Raw genomic sequence first — 17908 nt, 5'->3', positions numbered from 1 at the left:
ACATTGTTTCTTTTGAGATGTCCATTGTGCGCTTTGCTGCAGGCTGTCATTTTTGTCTGCCATCCAATGTATGTTGGCAAGAGAGTTGTGTACTAGTCTTTGTGTCTGGTCACAGAAAAAAATTCATGCATCTCAGCCAGACCATTTTGTTATTCCCTTAGAATTAAAAGCATATGAAACAGATGCAGCTTAACAAGTATTTTTTTTTATAAATAACATTTAAATAACTTAGAACAATAAAGTTCAAATACAACTTAAAATAAAGTTTAATGCTGTAACAACAGAAAAAGCATGTATAAGGATGGAAAAACAATACTGAAAGCTGTATGCCCTAACAGGAATTACACAAAAGATAGGATATGTTACATAAAAAACCTTAATATGTCTGAATTTTTGCTTCATCGTTATATAAAATGTTAATTTGTGAAAAGTGAGATGAAGTACATTATTTATTCCTATTCTTATTTTACATACACTATTTGAAACATCTTTTAGAGCAGCATTAGGTATTTGTTTCATTAATAGATAGGAACATTTTGTAGTAGAGTAAACTTAATTTTTCCAAACTAACTCTTTTATCTGAATACAACAATAAACATTTACAAGATTATATATTTTTTTTTCTGATCATATAGTTTATGTATAGGATATCAGTTTCTTGGGGGAAGTATTTAAAATACTGCTCAGCCTCCACATTTACCATTGACTTGATAATCTGACAACTCATTCCAGCAGCCTTAAAGTCTGACATATTTTACACAACATTATCATCTGCTTATAATTATTATAGCAGCCATGTTTAAGAAGCAGATAGTTTTTTTTAAATAAAATATTATCAGATAATCAAGTCATGACTTATTCTTCAGGGTAAATTAATTTAAGAAGCTACCCAGTTACAATGACTAAGATAATGATTGTACAACTCTTTAGAATTTTTTACAACTTTTAGTTAGTAAATCTGGTTTTGTGTATATTTTCAAATCTTTTTCATGTAGTCTCTTAAAAATAAACATAAATGCGCAAGTCCAGCTTGTTCAGTTTCTCAGTAGTATTCCAGCCGCTCTTGATACCTTGTCAAATAGTCTTCTTAAAAATAATCTTCCTGCTGGAACCAGTTCTTTATAGATCGTTTGTGATTACGATATTGCCAGAGGAAGAAAGTGGGATGCTCTATGTTCTTTCTTTGTTTTTTTACCTTTCATGGGGACCCCTTTGTGGTTTAATGTAACAAACATCTCCTTTCCTTTGTGTGTCCATTTTGCAGAAGCATATGTATTATAGTGGTTTTCTTCAATCAGTTCTATGAAGTTGCAGTCCTCATTGCATACTTTCTGTTGAGAGGAAATAATAAAATAAACTAAGGACAAGTGTTTTTTTAAATACTTAGATTAGGAAAGATGGGGGAAAAATATGCATTATAAACCCTACATATTATTGATATTTTTAATAAATAAATTTGACTTCTGAAATCTGAGCATTGACTATTTTAGCTTTGTCTATTCCCCCTTAGTATTCCACATTTTTAAAAAGTATATAAGCTTTAATCACTGAATTTATTAAATGGACATAAAAGTCTAGTATGTGGTGTATGGGATAAGTACAGGATACATTTTAATTTGTTAGAAATCTATTTTATACAAACTATACAGATGCTACATCTAAAAATATGTATCTTTAAGATTGTATGTGATGATTGTACACACAAGAGAAGTTTGCATCCATACCTTTCCATAGAGTCTTCCTGACTTGTTCATTGCCAGAAAGTATTCACTTTCCACTCCTTTGATTGCCACGATTCCAACTGCTACTGTTCGGATTTCTAGAATACCTGCAAAGGCACACAGTAAGAGCAGAAAAATGGTTGTTTGTTCTCCAGTCAACTTAGAAGGCTTAGTTAAACTAATATTCTGTAATAGTTCCAATGTATTGAAAATCTGCAGCAATCGTTCTTAGAAAACAGAGAAATTGTGTATTTATTCATGTGAAGAAAGGGGTAGACTTTAAAAATCATCTGTATGTGATCATGTCTGCACACAGCCACTTGAAAAAATATATGGTGATAATTTTTAAGTATATAACAAAGTTGTGATTACTTAGTATAAGTAATTTTTCTATTTTCAAAGAATCAGCGTATCTTAGAATTTATCAGGCTCAGGGTTTCATTTGGAAGAATTATTTACATAGCCATCAAGGTTCACAGAATTTGTGTAAAGCCTTTATTTTGAAGACTTGTGTAGCAGTATCATCTCCTTGAAAGAGTGTAAACTTTAGAACTTGCAACTGATAGAAAACAGACCACAGTGTCTTAAATAAGATAAAGTATTTGCTTGACCTTTGTATGCTTTTATGACTGATTGGAGCTGTAAAGATACGTGTATTTGCAAATCATTAAAAGCTGCTCTGAGAACTTATTTGTTCAAAACCAGAAAACATTTAGAGTTTTTTACTAAAAATTCGTTTATTTTTGTCTCGCTGATGTGTATCTGCAATAGATTTCCGTAGTCACTATGATACGTTTAAGTTACACGCAACATAAAAAATATTCTTATGTTAATAAAAAGAAAAACCACTGAGCAAAGGCAGGAGGATGGTGCAAGTTATTAGGGAACATCAGGTTGTTTTCAAGCTTAAATATTATTATTGTTGTTTTAAGCAATAGTTTAGAGTTATACTTCTGAGTTTGAGCCGTTTTCTTCCATATTGAGCCACTTACAGAACTGTGTGCAGTAGCATCTGTACTGTGACTTGTTCTCCAAAATCGGATCTTTCAAAGCCAGCCAACTCTAGGCAAATTCCAATAGCTAAGCATGGGGGAGAGAAGGGAGGGAGGGGGCGAGAGAGGCTTGTGTTAGATTGTCACCTGAAAGATGACCTTCCTCTTGAACAAAACATACCCAAGTTTCTATCGACTCTTCACAGCCGCCACACGTGATAATAATTTTTTATCTATGATGTTATTTCTCCTTCCCTATACTTTTTTTTTATATCCTGATGTCCTTTGCTTTCTTTACGGTTCTGTTTTGCTTTCTTCCTTGATATTACTGATGTATCAGTCCTAGCCTGTTATTGCTTACTCCTTTTTTCCTGTTTTCCCTACCACTAGCTCAGTTACCTCTTCTCTTGGTGTGTGCCCTGCTGGGCGTTCATCTCTGAACACTCATACTTCTGTACTTCTCTATAATGCTAAGCCAATTTCAACTAAAGCTTTCAGAATTCTTTGACAACTTCCACTCTGCTGCAGGCCTAGCAACAATTCTTACAAAGGGTAATTTCTAACCGAAACTTACAAAAATTATATTAACTTTCATTTAAATTTCACTTTAGAAAAACCACAGTGAGGCTGAAAAACAGATGAACATCTGCATCTAGCCAAACAAAGAACATAACTGTGGAAGGGATCTCTGGGTCATCAAGTCCAGTGCTCTGCTAGCCTGGGAATTGCGTCAGATAATTCTCTTTTCATAAACTTTGCCAATACTAAATTGGAGTTGTTATTTCTTTGCCCCCAGTGTTTCCGCCGAAGGCTGTTATAGAGTTTGATTTATTTTAATGGCTAAAGACTCTGTAGTAATTTGCAATCTGCATTTTTTCAGCAACAGCTTATATCCATTTGTTCTTTTGCCTGTGCTGGCCATTAACCTAGGGAGAGGTTTTTTTTAAAAAATCTATGTCTGAGTTTTCTATTTATACAGAATTAAAAAATGAAAGATTCAAAAATACTTTTTAAAACAAATACGAATTGAGATTTCCTTGAGTAAGCTGATGTTGGCTGAAGTTACAGTAGTAAGAAATACTACTACTTTTAAAAAGGAAATGCCAAAAGCTTTTGTCCAAAGCAATATTATTATTAGAATTTTTACTTTTTTTTTAGCTTTCTTTTTTTCTGAAGTAGATGGTGACATTCATACTAACTTGTAGGAATTATTTTATTTTGATTTGGGGTACTTGCTTTATTCTCAGTTGAGACATAAATGTCTTTCATGTGGAAACTTTACATTATCCGTATAGAATTTGGCATAGGATAGAAATTGGGGATGTAAAAATATTTTATAAGCCTCCTGTATAGCAAATCTGAATAGCAAAATAAAATGTTATCTATCAAAGTTATATTCTGCTTATAGTTTACAAGGGCACTATGTGTGATAGTTTCATTGTATTCAGCTCTTTATATGGCTTTTCATCTTATTTAGTGAAATCCCATTGTTCATAAAAAGCAATGCATTTTAATTAAAGACGGATAATTTGAGATTCATAAATTGTTATGCATATTCAGTACTATTTGCTATATTATTATGTGCTTTTCACAATTTTAAGCAATTATGTGCCCCCAGAATTAGGGCAAGCTCTCATGTAGATAACATGTGACATTATGTCTCAGAGGTGAAATGAAATCTAAAGAATGTTTTAGGTCTTTGAATGGCACTTTTCTAGACATACTCTGTCCGTGCATCTCTCCATAAAGTGTAGTGGGGGAACACCACATGAACTCTCCAATAACTATGTCACGTTAAAAATGTTGTAATATTAGCAATGTTAAACAGAAAAAAAAAAAAGACCACGGAGTTCAGTGGAAATGTGCTTGCTTTTCTGTTCCCAGTTCTAGATCATGTCTCATCTGTTCTGATGTGTCTTAATGAAACCCTGAAGGAGAAACAAAGCATGAATTTTTCCTTTTTCAGCAAAGCATTTATGTGATTTAGGTCTCTGAGGCAGCATCTCACATGCACGTTTGGATTTGATGTACAAGTGAATGATCACTGAGTTCCTCTCTCTATTTCAAGGTGTTCCTTAAGCAATAAGACAGCATACTGTAAGCTCGCTTTACTTCTGGAGGCTGTGTCTCAGTAATTCTTCTGTTCATTTCAGAAATGTAGTATTGCTGCAATTCATTGCATTTTTTCCCTTTAAATTAAATAAATTATATAGGAAATGGAAACATGATTTTTAGCAAACTGGGAAAAATAAGACATTACTATGTAGTTAGAACTGTGGTAGCTGATTTTTGCTGAGCATTTGATTTATGATCTTTCAGTGCATAATCTTTTGTATGGAACTCATTTGTCTTGTTAATTACAAAATATCATGTACGTACATGAATTTTAAATTTCTTCTTTTATATACAGAAACTCTGGAAAGAGACTTTTAAGGTTGAGAAGTCATAAACCGAAAGTTTATTAGTTTATCAGTTTCAGCATTGCAATAGTATCACATGCTTAAATTTAGTATCTGATATCAGAGGTCTCTCACAGACCAGGAAGAATGATTTTTGAGTAATATTCAATTTAATACAGAGAGAGATTTCAGTACCTTAACTGTTTTACAAGGTGCTTCTGAACATACAAGATTTATAAGGTGACCAGCTTTTTCCTGCACACCTATTATGGACTGCATAATTCTCAAAGCACAAGTTCTTTGATGGACTAGTTAACCGAATCTTTAGCACTTATAAACAACATAATCTCACTGTGAAAACTTCTAAACTACTTTTCTATTTTTTTGATACTCAGCTTGATACATAAACACTCAACACAAACTTTGAGGTTAAAGAGACGTGGATGATGGAAATCACTGTCTCTTCCAATTATAATTTTGTAACATATTTAAATATTAAAATGAGCTTTTATATTATATCATAATTATAGCACCAAAGCAGGAAATTCCTAAAGGATATACCAAAGAATAAAATATTAAATCCATAAAATAAAGTAAATTATATTTTTCCCTCTTTGTTTCATTTCCTTTCAGTTTCTCTATTAAGGCAAGATACCACATTATATTACACTATCTATCTGGCATCATAGTCATATTGGTCTGTCTTTATTTTGTATGTGTTCCTGGTACTCAATCACTGTAAGAGAAATTACATAATGGTAAATAGACACTAGGATGTGTTGTTGCAGATAGGAACCTAATCCATCAGTAGGTGTCAAGAGGTATAAAACTGTTCAATCAGAATTTTGGCCAACTGCAGATATTTCCTGTTCCTTCTATACTTTCTGTAATCATCTGCTACTGGTGATTCTTGCCAATAGGATGTTGGGCTAAATTAAATTTGGATCTGAGCTGATACGGTTATCCTTATGCTCTTACTATATATGGTTTGTTATACAGTCGTGACTGTTACATTTGGCCAAATCTGTGAATGTGATCTTTTTTAGTTAGTTTTTTTTTTTAAAAAAAACACCTATTCTTTTTTCTTTTCTCTTTTGTTTTGAAATTCTGCATCATTGCAATGTCTGTAATAAGACTAGCCAGGAACAATGTTTAGTGTGCTGGAAAGTAACCCAGTAATCTCATTTTTCTATAAATGCAGGAAGAGCTTTGCTTCTGAGTAATTGATGGTATTAAAATCAACAACAAAAACAGTAGTATACTCTAAAAATTAGCTTTATAAGGATGGTAACCTGAATTAAGCAAAACTCACCAAAGCCAAAAGGTGTCTTTTCTAGTACACCATTTTTGACTGCCTTTAAGACATGAACTGAATTAAAATGTATTAGTTTCATTGCTCCTCTACTGTGACCTCAGTGTAGCTGAGCTTCAGTCTTCATGCTAATTCATGTTAGCAGATTCATTGGAAAGAGGTAAATATCTGTATCCGTAGAAAAATGGTAATAGAAGTAAACCTACTATGTTGTGTTATGTTTATAGGCCATTTTATACATAAAAGCAAAAATTCTGTTCTCATTAAAGTGAATAGTAAGATTTCAGCTAACTTGGTAGAGCCAGGATTTTATCCATAAGGTAGTTCCTTCAGTGAGGCAGGAGACATATAATAAGCTAAAATCTTGTCAGAAAAAAACCCACGTAGAAATAGAGAAAAATGCTGAACAGGCATACATGTGAGATTTGTCTGTGCCAGTTTCTAAGTGTTAGTTTATGTAGCACCAGATACTGCAGAGAAATGATAAAAGAACTAAAATCTACAGTCAGAAATTCTACTAAGGAAAACCTCTTCTCAGTCTAATTCTTTGTCTTATCTTAGCAAGTCCATTCTTATGTGCTTCCTTTTGAAGTAACAAGTTTTAATCTTTCAATCTCTATTCATGAAAAGGAAAAAGTCAGCAAGATAGGATGGGAAAGAATAAAATCTTATACGTAGATTGTTTCATTTAAATACTCTTTTAGTACTCTAACAACTTCAAAATTACTTTAAAGGCATGCTTAAATTGATAAGATGCTGATGATGATAAGTTCAGAAGGACAAACTTCCACAAGGTCTTTAATATCCTTGGTTTAAAAATGAAAATGTAAACTATATTTTTCAGTTACTTTATCTAAAGCATCCACATAAAAGTTCAGAAGAGGTTTAAGAGAAGACTTGAATATACCACAAAGTAACTGGGAAAGAAATCAGATTAAAGCCAGAAAGAGAAAAAAAAACCCTGAAAATGGGCATACAGAATTGAAAACAACTGTAATTTCTATAAAATCAGCATGAAATTCCAAACAATTTTATATGGTTACATGGTCAGTGTATCAAATGTACCTTAAAATTCCTGTAGTGAATGAATTTTCCTACAGGGCGGAAATTCTATCTGGTGTACGTAAAAGACAGTCAGCTGAGATGGGCTATAGTTTCTCTTTTAGAAGAAGATGACTACAGATGCTGGCAGCAATCTTTTTAACCACTTGGTGCAAATTAAATAACAGACAGTTGATATCAAATGCAGTAGAAAAAAACCCAAAGAAATGAAACAACCCTTTAGGCTGACACAATAGTTTTAGTGGGTGAAATATATATATTGGTTTTTGGAGACAATTTACATAATAAACGAGGTGAGTTTCCTGGCATTCTGGTCTAGAATGACAGTTGCTCAGTACTTTACAAGTAGACACTTTTATGGCTGGACTTATTCCATGACCCTGTCCTGGAAGGCAGGACAGTACCTCGGGCTGGAAATTTGTGTAGAAAAATTGGCATTTAGCTACATCATTGTTACAAAATTGAGCATTCTCATGTGAGATAATTCTTTCCTGGCGAGTGGTATTTGATAATTTTGTTTTTAATCATCTGATATTAAGTATCTTTTTCTGATTTAATTAATATTTTCACATTAACATTTTCATCTTCTTTTTATTTGTTAAACTTTTTTTTGCTTTTACAACACAATAATACTGTAACATTTTATTTATTTTAACAGATCTTTACTTTTATTGCTACACAATCTGATTACAGATTATATTAAGCTAATTTCTAACTGTATGCAGCCATAGCTGCCAAGTTTCTTTGTATTTGCCCATAATATTTCTCAAATAACAATATCCTATCTATTCCAGAGTAGTGAGAGCCTTGTGATTTAGCAGAACCGGGGCATTTTGTCTTTAATCATGTTGCAGCCAAGAGGCTGAGAGAGCAATTGCAATTCTGAGAGCTTCTGAGAGCTGTAAGGAAACCATTAAGTGCATCACATTACTGAAGATCCAGCAGGTGGTAACAACCTGTCCAGTGGGTCTTTGGAAGAGAAGAGAGAGCAGAACCATTGAGCTAGATACCTTTTCACATGCTAGGGAACCGCCCCAATATGTCAGGTGATAAGATTGTTCAGGAAGATTTCAGAAGAGGTTTTAAAGTACACATTGTGTTCAGTCCCTCATCAGCTGGCTCTTTTTCCAAAGATTTCACATGTCGCTGATATTGCCTCAATATCTATCTCATAATGTCACTGCTCCTCGATTTGTTAGTATCAGAGTCTCTGTAGACATTAATTCAAAGAAATTTTGGCATCCATTACATTTTTCATCAAGGCCAGCAACAATTTCATCCCAGTATTTTTCTGTTCTGTCAGGTACATATGTTATGAGAAAATGTTTAAGGGTAAGATGGAAACTGCTAAGAAAACTTCTGTAGTCTTCTAAATGCTAGAAAGAAGGGAAGAAGAAAAGGAAAAGTATGTTTTCTAGGGAAAGAAAAACAAAAGCAGATGTCCAGAAGCTAATTATTATTTTACATTCTAATTATTTCCTTTTAAAAAATATATAACAGATAATATATCTAATGCTAATTTTAAAAATATTATAAATGCTTTACAATACCAAATTTTGGGTGATATTTACTGCACTTTATTTCTTGTGACCTCTCTGTGTGCTGAAGTTGAAAAAAACAGCCTGTTGCTGATTTTTAGGGGTAAGGGATGTTGACAGTTAAGCACTTCTGAGGAATGTGTTTGTGAAACACCCTTTCCTAGGCAGAATTGTCTTAAGATAAAGTATGTGGAATCTCAAATAGGGAAAGAGGGGGCAGAAAAGACTTGGAAGGATAATAAATCAAAACAAAAAGAAACTTCTGAATTTCACTAACTTGTGTTTCTAATTAATTAAATTTGGAGCACATATTTATGGATTCAAGTGACCTTTGCAGATTATTCAAGGCCAAGAAAAATGCTCTTGTCATTGCTTACAAGACAGTGTTTAATGGTATTTAACGCAATTTGTTCTTTTGTTCTGGGATTTAATAAGTTAATGTTTGTGCCTCTTAAAGCAAGAAAGTACCAATCACGATGGTCAATCATATAGTATTTTGGAAAACTTTCATGGTGTTATTAGTGGGTGTGTGCATTCAGTGAGCCAGCACAGTAAATACATTCATTAGCTGGCTTATTACACTTGAAATGTTTTTCCAGAGGAGTCTATCAGTATTTGTTTTCTTAAAGTAAATGTGTACTTTCACTGGATAGTTTTTTAAGTCATTGGTTTCAGGAAACATTACCCCTTTCTATCTCTTTTTAAAAAATAGTGTATATATTGTGAAGTATTTGTTTGTGCTTAAGTTATTTTGATTCTTATTAATATTTTTAAATGGATGCATCTTAAAGTTCATTTTTAGGTAGAGCAATTTGTGTGTTCATTCTCTCTCAAATATAAAATCTAATGGTAAAAAATTTACTGCAAATAAAGGTATTATTTTAAGAGATATTGTAATACGATTTAATTATTTTTTTACCCTTCCCCATTATTAAATTACAATTGATAGAATGTAGAATTTGCATTTGTATTTTGTACTCTCCTTAGCAAGAGAGTGAAAAAGTTTCCCAGACGGTACCTCATAGAACTTATGTTCATAAGCTTTGTAAGTAGAAGTAGCTGTACAAGTATATCATAGAATCATTTAGGTTGGAAAAGACCTTTAAGATTATTAAGTCCAACCGTTATAATTGTTTTCAAAGCAGAGATGAAATTGTCTCCACCCCAGGAATTTTCTGCTTATGAATATGATTTTAATAAACAATTAATGATGGTAACAGAAAACAAGCTGGTACATACATTCACTATTACTTTGTTTTTTTAACTGTCATATATTTGTTTCTCCTTATGGTACTCAGAATTTGGATATATGGCATAAACACATATAAAATATGTTATTTATGGCATGGACCAATATGAAAGGCTAAAAAAGCTTTTATATAGAGGCTTTGTGCTGTATCCATGCATGCATTTGCTGTGCATGTTCAGACTATCCGAAGCACTCTGGAGATGAATATGACTGTAAAAATGATCTGTACATAAACAATGGATCTGTCAGGGATTTTCAGTAGAACAGTTGAAGCTACTGCTTCAGTGAGTTGCCAGACATCTGGATATCATGGACAAATATTCAAAGCACTCAAGACTCCTGGTTTTGTCCCGTGTGTAATTTCCAAGCAGGAAAAATTGTAGTTGTCTGAGGAACCATTATTAATGATAGAGAGATATTCCTTGAGGACTTGATGCAGTATGTTGTTCAAGCATCCTGAAGTAGCAGAATTTGCTTATAAGATTTAGTCCATGTGCAGAACATGTTTGATTAAGCATAACTGGCTGATGTTTAATTAACTTTTTGCAATTCATTGGGCATAGAAACAGTAGGCGTACTGTATTAAAAAAAGTCAAGTAATTGCTAAACAGAAGTCCATCAAAGTATTTTTTGTACTTTGGTGGTTTTCCATTTACTGATAATTTTAAAGATTCCTTACTTGACGTTACATTATCCATACATTTCTCCACTGTTTGCCAATCCTACAAACTGACTAATACATGCATTGCTAGATAGAACAACTTTAAAATAAACCATTCTCCTGATGGTATTCAACTGTTGACAGATAAGTTAGTTATGGAATTTGAGCCACGTCAAGGTTTCTGAAAGAAACTGCTAACTTAATAACTCTGTGAAGACAGTATAAAAATTGCAAGATGAGAACCAAACAGAAGAGAGAATATACAACAGGGAAATAAAATGACTGTTTAGAAATGCTGTTATTTTACTTCCAAGACCTGTTCTTTGAATGTGTACTTGAATTTGTGGGTGTTTACCTTTATGACAGAAAAGGAAGGATAAGCTCAGTTCCACTTTCGCTCTGCATTGTTCAAAGTATTGACACAGTTTCACATGCATCATCAAAGGTATAATCCGGCCTTCTGAATATGTATTACTGGTACCACAGCATGAAAAGAAGAGTCTGGTTTGAACTTCCAGATTGGTGTTTAGGAAATACAGCTTCCTTTTTACTTACAAATGTACCACATTTGATCTGCAGTGGGAAATATTAAAAGCCGTAATACCTTTTCTAGTTACTTTTCAAAGTGAATAAATGTAAAGCAGTGCTGATCAGTTTACAACAGTCAGTAAAGCTTACCTCCACTAATTACTGTACTGAGGATTTCAGTGACCATATTGCAAAGAATTATTGCTGAAGAGAAATAGCTTAGAATTTCTGAGTATTTTTCCGTATTGTACAACCTGCTTGGCCTCAGTTTTATATTAACTCTCTGCTAATGTTGGTGAGTTAGACACGTTTATAAATCAAATGTTTCATTCTTCATTATAAATGGTAGCGTAATAAGAATTGATCTAGGATATTCTGACTCTAAACTGCCTTCTCTCCTTCTGTGTATTTCTCTTTGGAACATTAGCACTTTGGACCACTGTCTTTCCAATATTTCTTTTGATTTGATCTTCAAAACAAAAAGGGTGTGACATTTTTCACTGAAGTAGATTGTAAAACTATGGAACTTTTCAATTTAGAGGTCTGTATAGCACTGTATAGTATCAACTGAATAACACGCTGCCTCAAGCAGTCATTCACTTGTGAATTTCTCATAAATTTATTAGAACCCTTTACTTTGCTGATCTCCACTGTGCATTTCATATAAATATTTTCTTGATCAGCCTCTTATACAGCACATAGTCATTTCTCATTTTTTGCAGGAAACTACATTTCCCTCCAATAAAAATTGCCTTGGAGCTAAACATAAGGTTATAATGAAAAATAATATTATTTTTTAGAATTAATAGTGTCATGTAAAATCCAAGTCTTAATCCCCAGTATGAAAAAGTACTCTCTTATTACAGCACTAATAATTTACTGATATTAAAAATGGAAGAAAAGGGTGGAATGACAGTTTACAAAATAGAATTGTTTCCAAGCAGTAAGAAAATTAATGATTTAATAATTTAGAGCTAAACTTGTACAACAAATACTTTCCCTACAGCTCAGATGAAGGATGTTTCTAGTATTCAAATGTTTTGTGCCAATTTCACTAGAATAAATGATCTTTTAAATCTTTGCAGACTTTTAGAATCTAGCTTTAAAATAGCAAAAGTAAATGTAAAACACTGCTAATTAACCTTTTCACAGCAAAAAGAGATACATCCATTTAGTGATGCAAAACTTCACAAATATAGAGTTTCAGTGCCTACAGCTATTTTGATTATCTGAAACTTGGAAAATTCCATATAGGACCAGAGCCTCCTGTCTCTCCAAACTCTTCCATAATGCACAAGTCTTTAAATATATTAATTTCTTCTTTGATATTTGTTCCTATGCTATTTTGTGTTTTCATTTAGTAAAGGGCTGGTGTCTTGCCCCAGCATCATTATTAAATGATTAAATTTCCTTCCCCCTTTCCTGGGTAGAATTAGTAATCGTAGTTAACATAAAATTAATCATGTCTTCTTCTATGGAAGACTTTTTCTTCTGTTTTTCTAAGGAAAATGGGAGTGCATATTTATACCTTTCCTGTGTATAAGAAATTGAATGGTTCATTATCTGAATTCTGTTCTGAAGAACTTCAGTTCCAGGTGCATTTCACGTGCCATTATCGCTTACCACCTGTGTAAGCTGGCTGCAAGCAGTTGCAAAGATGGCATAAATATAACATGGTACTGTGTGCTGGACTTATTCAGTGAAAGGGGGCAAAAATACATCTAAGACAGAACATGTCCTTTTTCATACGAAGCATTCCCTCACCCTCAAGGTTTAGCTATTTTGTTCTGCATATTGTACTGTCTCCAACCATTCCTGTGGCAGCTTTTCTGGTCCCTGAAACAGGCTTGACAGAAGGAATGGCAGAGCTGTATTCTGGGGACAAACTGAATCTAATAACTACCTTCCTGTTCTTTCAGGATAACTTAGAATTATACATTGTTGACAAATATTACTAAAAGCTATTATTAAATGCTCATAGAATGATCATAATGACATTCTCAGTGCTGGAAACTGTATTATCAGTTTAAATATAAAGTAAAATGCATTTTTAATAGTGAAAATGTTCCCAGATGTAGCTAATAATGGAATTATTTAAAATAAGTAAAATTCACAAAGTAGACGCATAAGAGAGAAGGTGGCTGCATGATTCCAGATCTTGAACGTATACTTAGAGGCCTCTGGCATAGGAGCAAATGGTTTTAAATGGTTTGAAATTTTGGAAAGTAAAATTTTATTTCACACAGTTAAAAGAGCATTTCATTTATACACACTGCAATCCCTATTACGAGAGCTAGACCTCTTTTCCCACTCTAAGCAGCTATGTAAAATGTAGGGCAAGCACTACCCAACTGAATAGGTTTTAGTTTGATTTCCAAGTCAGATCTGCTACTTGGTGCAGGAACAGCTGAAGCCAGGGATCTAAATATATCAATTACCGTGTCTACAAGAACACAACCAGGCAGTATGTAATTCCTTTCAAGGTACAAAATGCAAGAAGCTGCTAAGAATATCATACTAACCCCTTGCTGCACCACAGAGTGGGAATTGATAGAAACCATCTGGCTCACTCTCTCTGCCTTCAAAACACTACTGGATATATATTTATACGATATGGTCTCTCAAATTGTTCTGGTTTGCTGCCGACAAATAATTTAGATTTAGTTGAACTTTCAAAATCTATATTAGACCAAACACTGAAATATAAACTAATAGAAGAAGAAAATTAAAAAACCCTCAAAATCAAAACCAATCTAATAATTTAATCCAATTCTGATAAATATAGTAGAATTTTTGTGTCTGATGTTTCTCCTGTCTTGCTCAGTATATGGATCAAAATGCATGTCAATTATCCAACAATCTTTTTTTTTTTAATAGCTTAATCATTCCTTGTCTTAATTTTGCCTCATGCCATTAATTTACTTCTAGTTACACACTGTTTTTACCAGTCTAAAAATGTTGTCTAAGATTAAAGCCTGACTTTAGGGAAATCAGTAGAATATTTGCCATTACACACTGGCAGCACTTTGAAACCTCTCTCTTTGTTTACATGATCAGATATTTATAAATGTGTTCGTGTCATCCAGTTAATCTTTAGTTGTTTTCTAGCCTCACAATTCCATATCAAAACTGGGAAAAAGAGCAGCATCACCAGCAGTGGAGAAAATTGTTCCTCTGATTCAGGACCAAGTGCTGTTACCAGAAAAAAAATACTTTGGGAGCTGCAGCCCAATTTGTCTTTTATTTTGTATTTATTTGTGTGATTTTTAATCTGCCTTTTTAAATTCAGCTGAATTATCCAGTTTGAAAATCAGGGGGTTTTTTTCAGTTTTGACTTCAAATGCTAGGATGTGGAGGAAATCAGGTGTTAACAATTTTGAGTTTAATGATACAAATATTCGTGCACACACTTAGTTTTGCCCATGTGCATACTGTCAGGAAGTCAGTGAGAAAACTACTGCATCTAGTGTCATGTAAATACCTTCTACAGTCCACAGCCTTTCTCTTCTCAACTGTTACATAAAAAGTGTGTCCTAGCTTTTTAGTGAAAGTTAGTTGTATCCTAAAAGTAGAAAGAAGGACTCTAGAACTAAGGGCTGCACACATTCCAGTGTTTTGTGATAGAGTAATACGATGTTATCTTCCGAAGAGAAGTTATTGGTCATAGCTAAAATGTAAAAAGCCCTGGAATAAAGGTAATAATACTGAACAGTTAACAGAGCATAGGATTAGTCAAATTATCTGAAAAGTTTCTTTAAACTTTTTCATTAACATTAACACATTTTTATTATTTGTTACTGGTTTGTACACAACCCAGTTTCCCATTGCTTTTGTTCTAATTTTTATATCCCCGTGTGTGAATCAGTGCAGTTATGTTTATTTCAATTAAATTATTATTGTTTATATCAGCTAAAGATATATAAAGGGGACATATAAAAGGGAAACTATGAAGTTAGAAAGCTGCCTTGGGTTGTTATGCACTGTTCCTTTGCATTATCACCAATAACTTCACCTACAGGATAGTTTAAAAGGAGGATTTTCATATCTATCTAATGCTGCTTAACTCCACCTCTAGTTACTGAAACATTCTTAAAAACCTAGGCGTTAGAGACTTAGAAGATCAAGTCTCTTAAAAAGATTCTTTAAACATTTCGATGGAAATTGCCCTAAAACAATTAAATTGAATTAAAAAAAAATCAAACGTTCATAAAATCGGTATGCTATAACAGTCAATTAACAAGAGGAAAGTATTTCAAATGTGATAGAAACTACTTCACTTTCTTTACCAACTGAGGAAAGTTTCTTGTGGCCCTGAACTGCAGGAGGAAGGATGTGAGCTCTCATGTGCCTGTAAACTGCAGTAGTTATCTTGGCTCTCAGAGCACGCAGGTACTACTGTATCACTATATGGTGACTGTTTCTAATAAAGTTATCTGTGACCAGTCTGTTAAAGTATTTAATATCTTAAATTCAGATCCATCCTGGCAGCCATATTATTATATTGGCAGAATACCAAATTTCCATCTCTGACAATCATCGAACAACCTGTTTGATAGACTACAGTGCAGTGCACTGGCATAAGCATAAAGATATACTTTTGATCGTGGGACAAATGGAAGTTTTCATACCACTCGAGCATTTGGTAACAGCTTCAGGCAGGGGCCTTTGGGAATGCTTCACTTTTCCGTTTCTCTGCTACAATTCACATAATTCTTATTTTGCCTTTATATGTATTGATGTCATGAAGTTTTGATGAGCTCCATAGAAGTAATGCATAAGCAACCTGTAGCAGAATATATGGACCCTTTTAAAATCTGGAAAACAGCTGGTCTATGATTTGTAGATGTCTGAAAACATGCATTTCAGCTAATGGGCTTAAACAAGGATGTTCTTCAAGCAGGGAAGAGTAAAATGTTCTCTGTAAGGAAGCAGAGTAACATGGTAGAGGTTTTTTCCATAGGTTTATAGGGCTAGAGGACTCAGCTGAAGATTAGTGTTTTTTTTAATATTAGACTATTGCTGGGTAGCAGAAGCTATATGTAAAAATAAAGGGTTTGCAGCACTTGTATTTTTATTTTGTGGAGGATTTGCATTAAGCTTGTATGATTTTGTGATTGGCAGACTCGGTTTGCAGCTCTTTTTTGATTCTGCATTGTATTTATGATCATTTCTACTCTTTATGGTACTGTTCTCTCCTAGAGTTTGTAACATAAAAGTAAAAGAAAAGTTGCTCTAACATTGAGCTCAGCAGGAAATTTTAGAACTGCCTTGAAGACCATGGAGTTACACCAGCACAGAGCTTGGCTGTACCCATAGTGGTACGTTCTAAAATATATACAAAAAAACCTGTTCTTGGTAAATAATTTGCTATGCTTTTTGCTGTGACTGAAACAACTATGGCTATTCCAAGCACTTAAAGGGGTGAAGAAACCTTTTCTTTCTTTTCATAAAATATTTGTGACTACAACTGTATTGCAACAAGGAGCTGGAGAAAAAGTACCAAAGTTGACTGTGAAGATGATGATTGTTTTTTACCACACAAAATGAAACAAAGTGCTTCTGCTGTTCTTAACTTGGTCTTTTTGTGCCACCTTAATTCCTCCATGGCTATCGATGTATTCTTGATTCATATGTGAATGCAAATGTTAGAAACGGTAGAAAGAATTTTACAAAAATATGTTGTATTTCTACTCTTAAATATATATTCAATATAAATAATGCAATCAGTTTCTACTCAGTATACATATGTGGATCTGTGGTTTTAATATAGCTCCAAAAGACTTAGAATAAGCCTCCATTTATATCTTTCATACAGAAATATAAATTTGCACATATATTTGAAAAGTAATAGCTAACTATTATTCAAGTTGAATATCCTAAATTGGGTATATTCTAGTGTATTTTGCTCTTAAGCCCATATCTTGAGTAGAATAAATGGAGATAGCAACATTACTCCTAGATGGATGTTGGTAAGATACAGATAAATCATTCTGACTTGGAAGTCAGGAAGAAATTAATGGTGGAACAGGAATTTCATTTTTCTTTATGCCCAGTCTGTATTACCAGTGTTATGAAACCAAATCTTAAAGTAAAAGCACATGGATTGGCAGAGGCAATAGTTGTTATTTGGCATATTTTTAAATAGATAAGCATCAGTAACAAAACTCTTACTGATTTCAGTAGAGCCAGACTTTTACAAATGGCATATATTTCTCTCTTTCCTAATATGGGTCTTTCAACTCTTGAGCAAACTTTTCCTAATGAATCACAGGGTTAGATAGCTTTTCCACTAGTCAGTAACTTAACTCCTGCACAGCTGTGCAATATTTTTTTACTTTCAACAGCAACTATTTAGACTATTAGTGATACTTCTCTATATATCATCAGTAAGTCAGTATGAATAGAACAGCCGTATTTTGACTGTATGTTGAAAAGAGAGCTAATGC

The 17908-nt window shown here is 33.3% G+C and overlaps 1 protein-coding gene across 4 annotated transcripts in view; it reads right to left on the bottom strand.

Moving 5' to 3' along the window:
- Positions 1 to 294: 294 nt before the first annotated feature.
- Positions 295 to 17908, bottom strand: part of FGF7 (fibroblast growth factor 7) — a 30524-nt gene continuing 12910 nt past the window's right edge. For all 4 annotated transcript variants that reach the window (XM_068410583.1, XM_068410586.1, XM_068410584.1 and 1 more), the window contains exons 3-4: positions 1725 to 1828; positions 295 to 1331 (exon numbers count right to left, since the gene is read on the bottom strand). In XM_068410583.1, the coding sequence (XP_068266684.1) occupies positions 1137 to 1331; positions 1725 to 1828 (299 nt within the window). In that variant the 3' untranslated portion in view covers positions 295 to 1136. The remainder of the gene's footprint in view (positions 1332 to 1724; positions 1829 to 17908) is intronic.

This window comes from Nyctibius grandis, chromosome 11 (genome assembly GCF_013368605.1).
Source record: "Nyctibius grandis isolate bNycGra1 chromosome 11, bNycGra1.pri, whole genome shotgun sequence".
In the NCBI taxonomy this organism is placed as follows: Eukaryota; Metazoa; Chordata; class Aves; order Nyctibiiformes; family Nyctibiidae; genus Nyctibius; species Nyctibius grandis.
The sequence above is the reverse complement of the archived record's forward strand: the minus strand, read 5'-3'. Positions and strand labels throughout refer to the sequence as shown.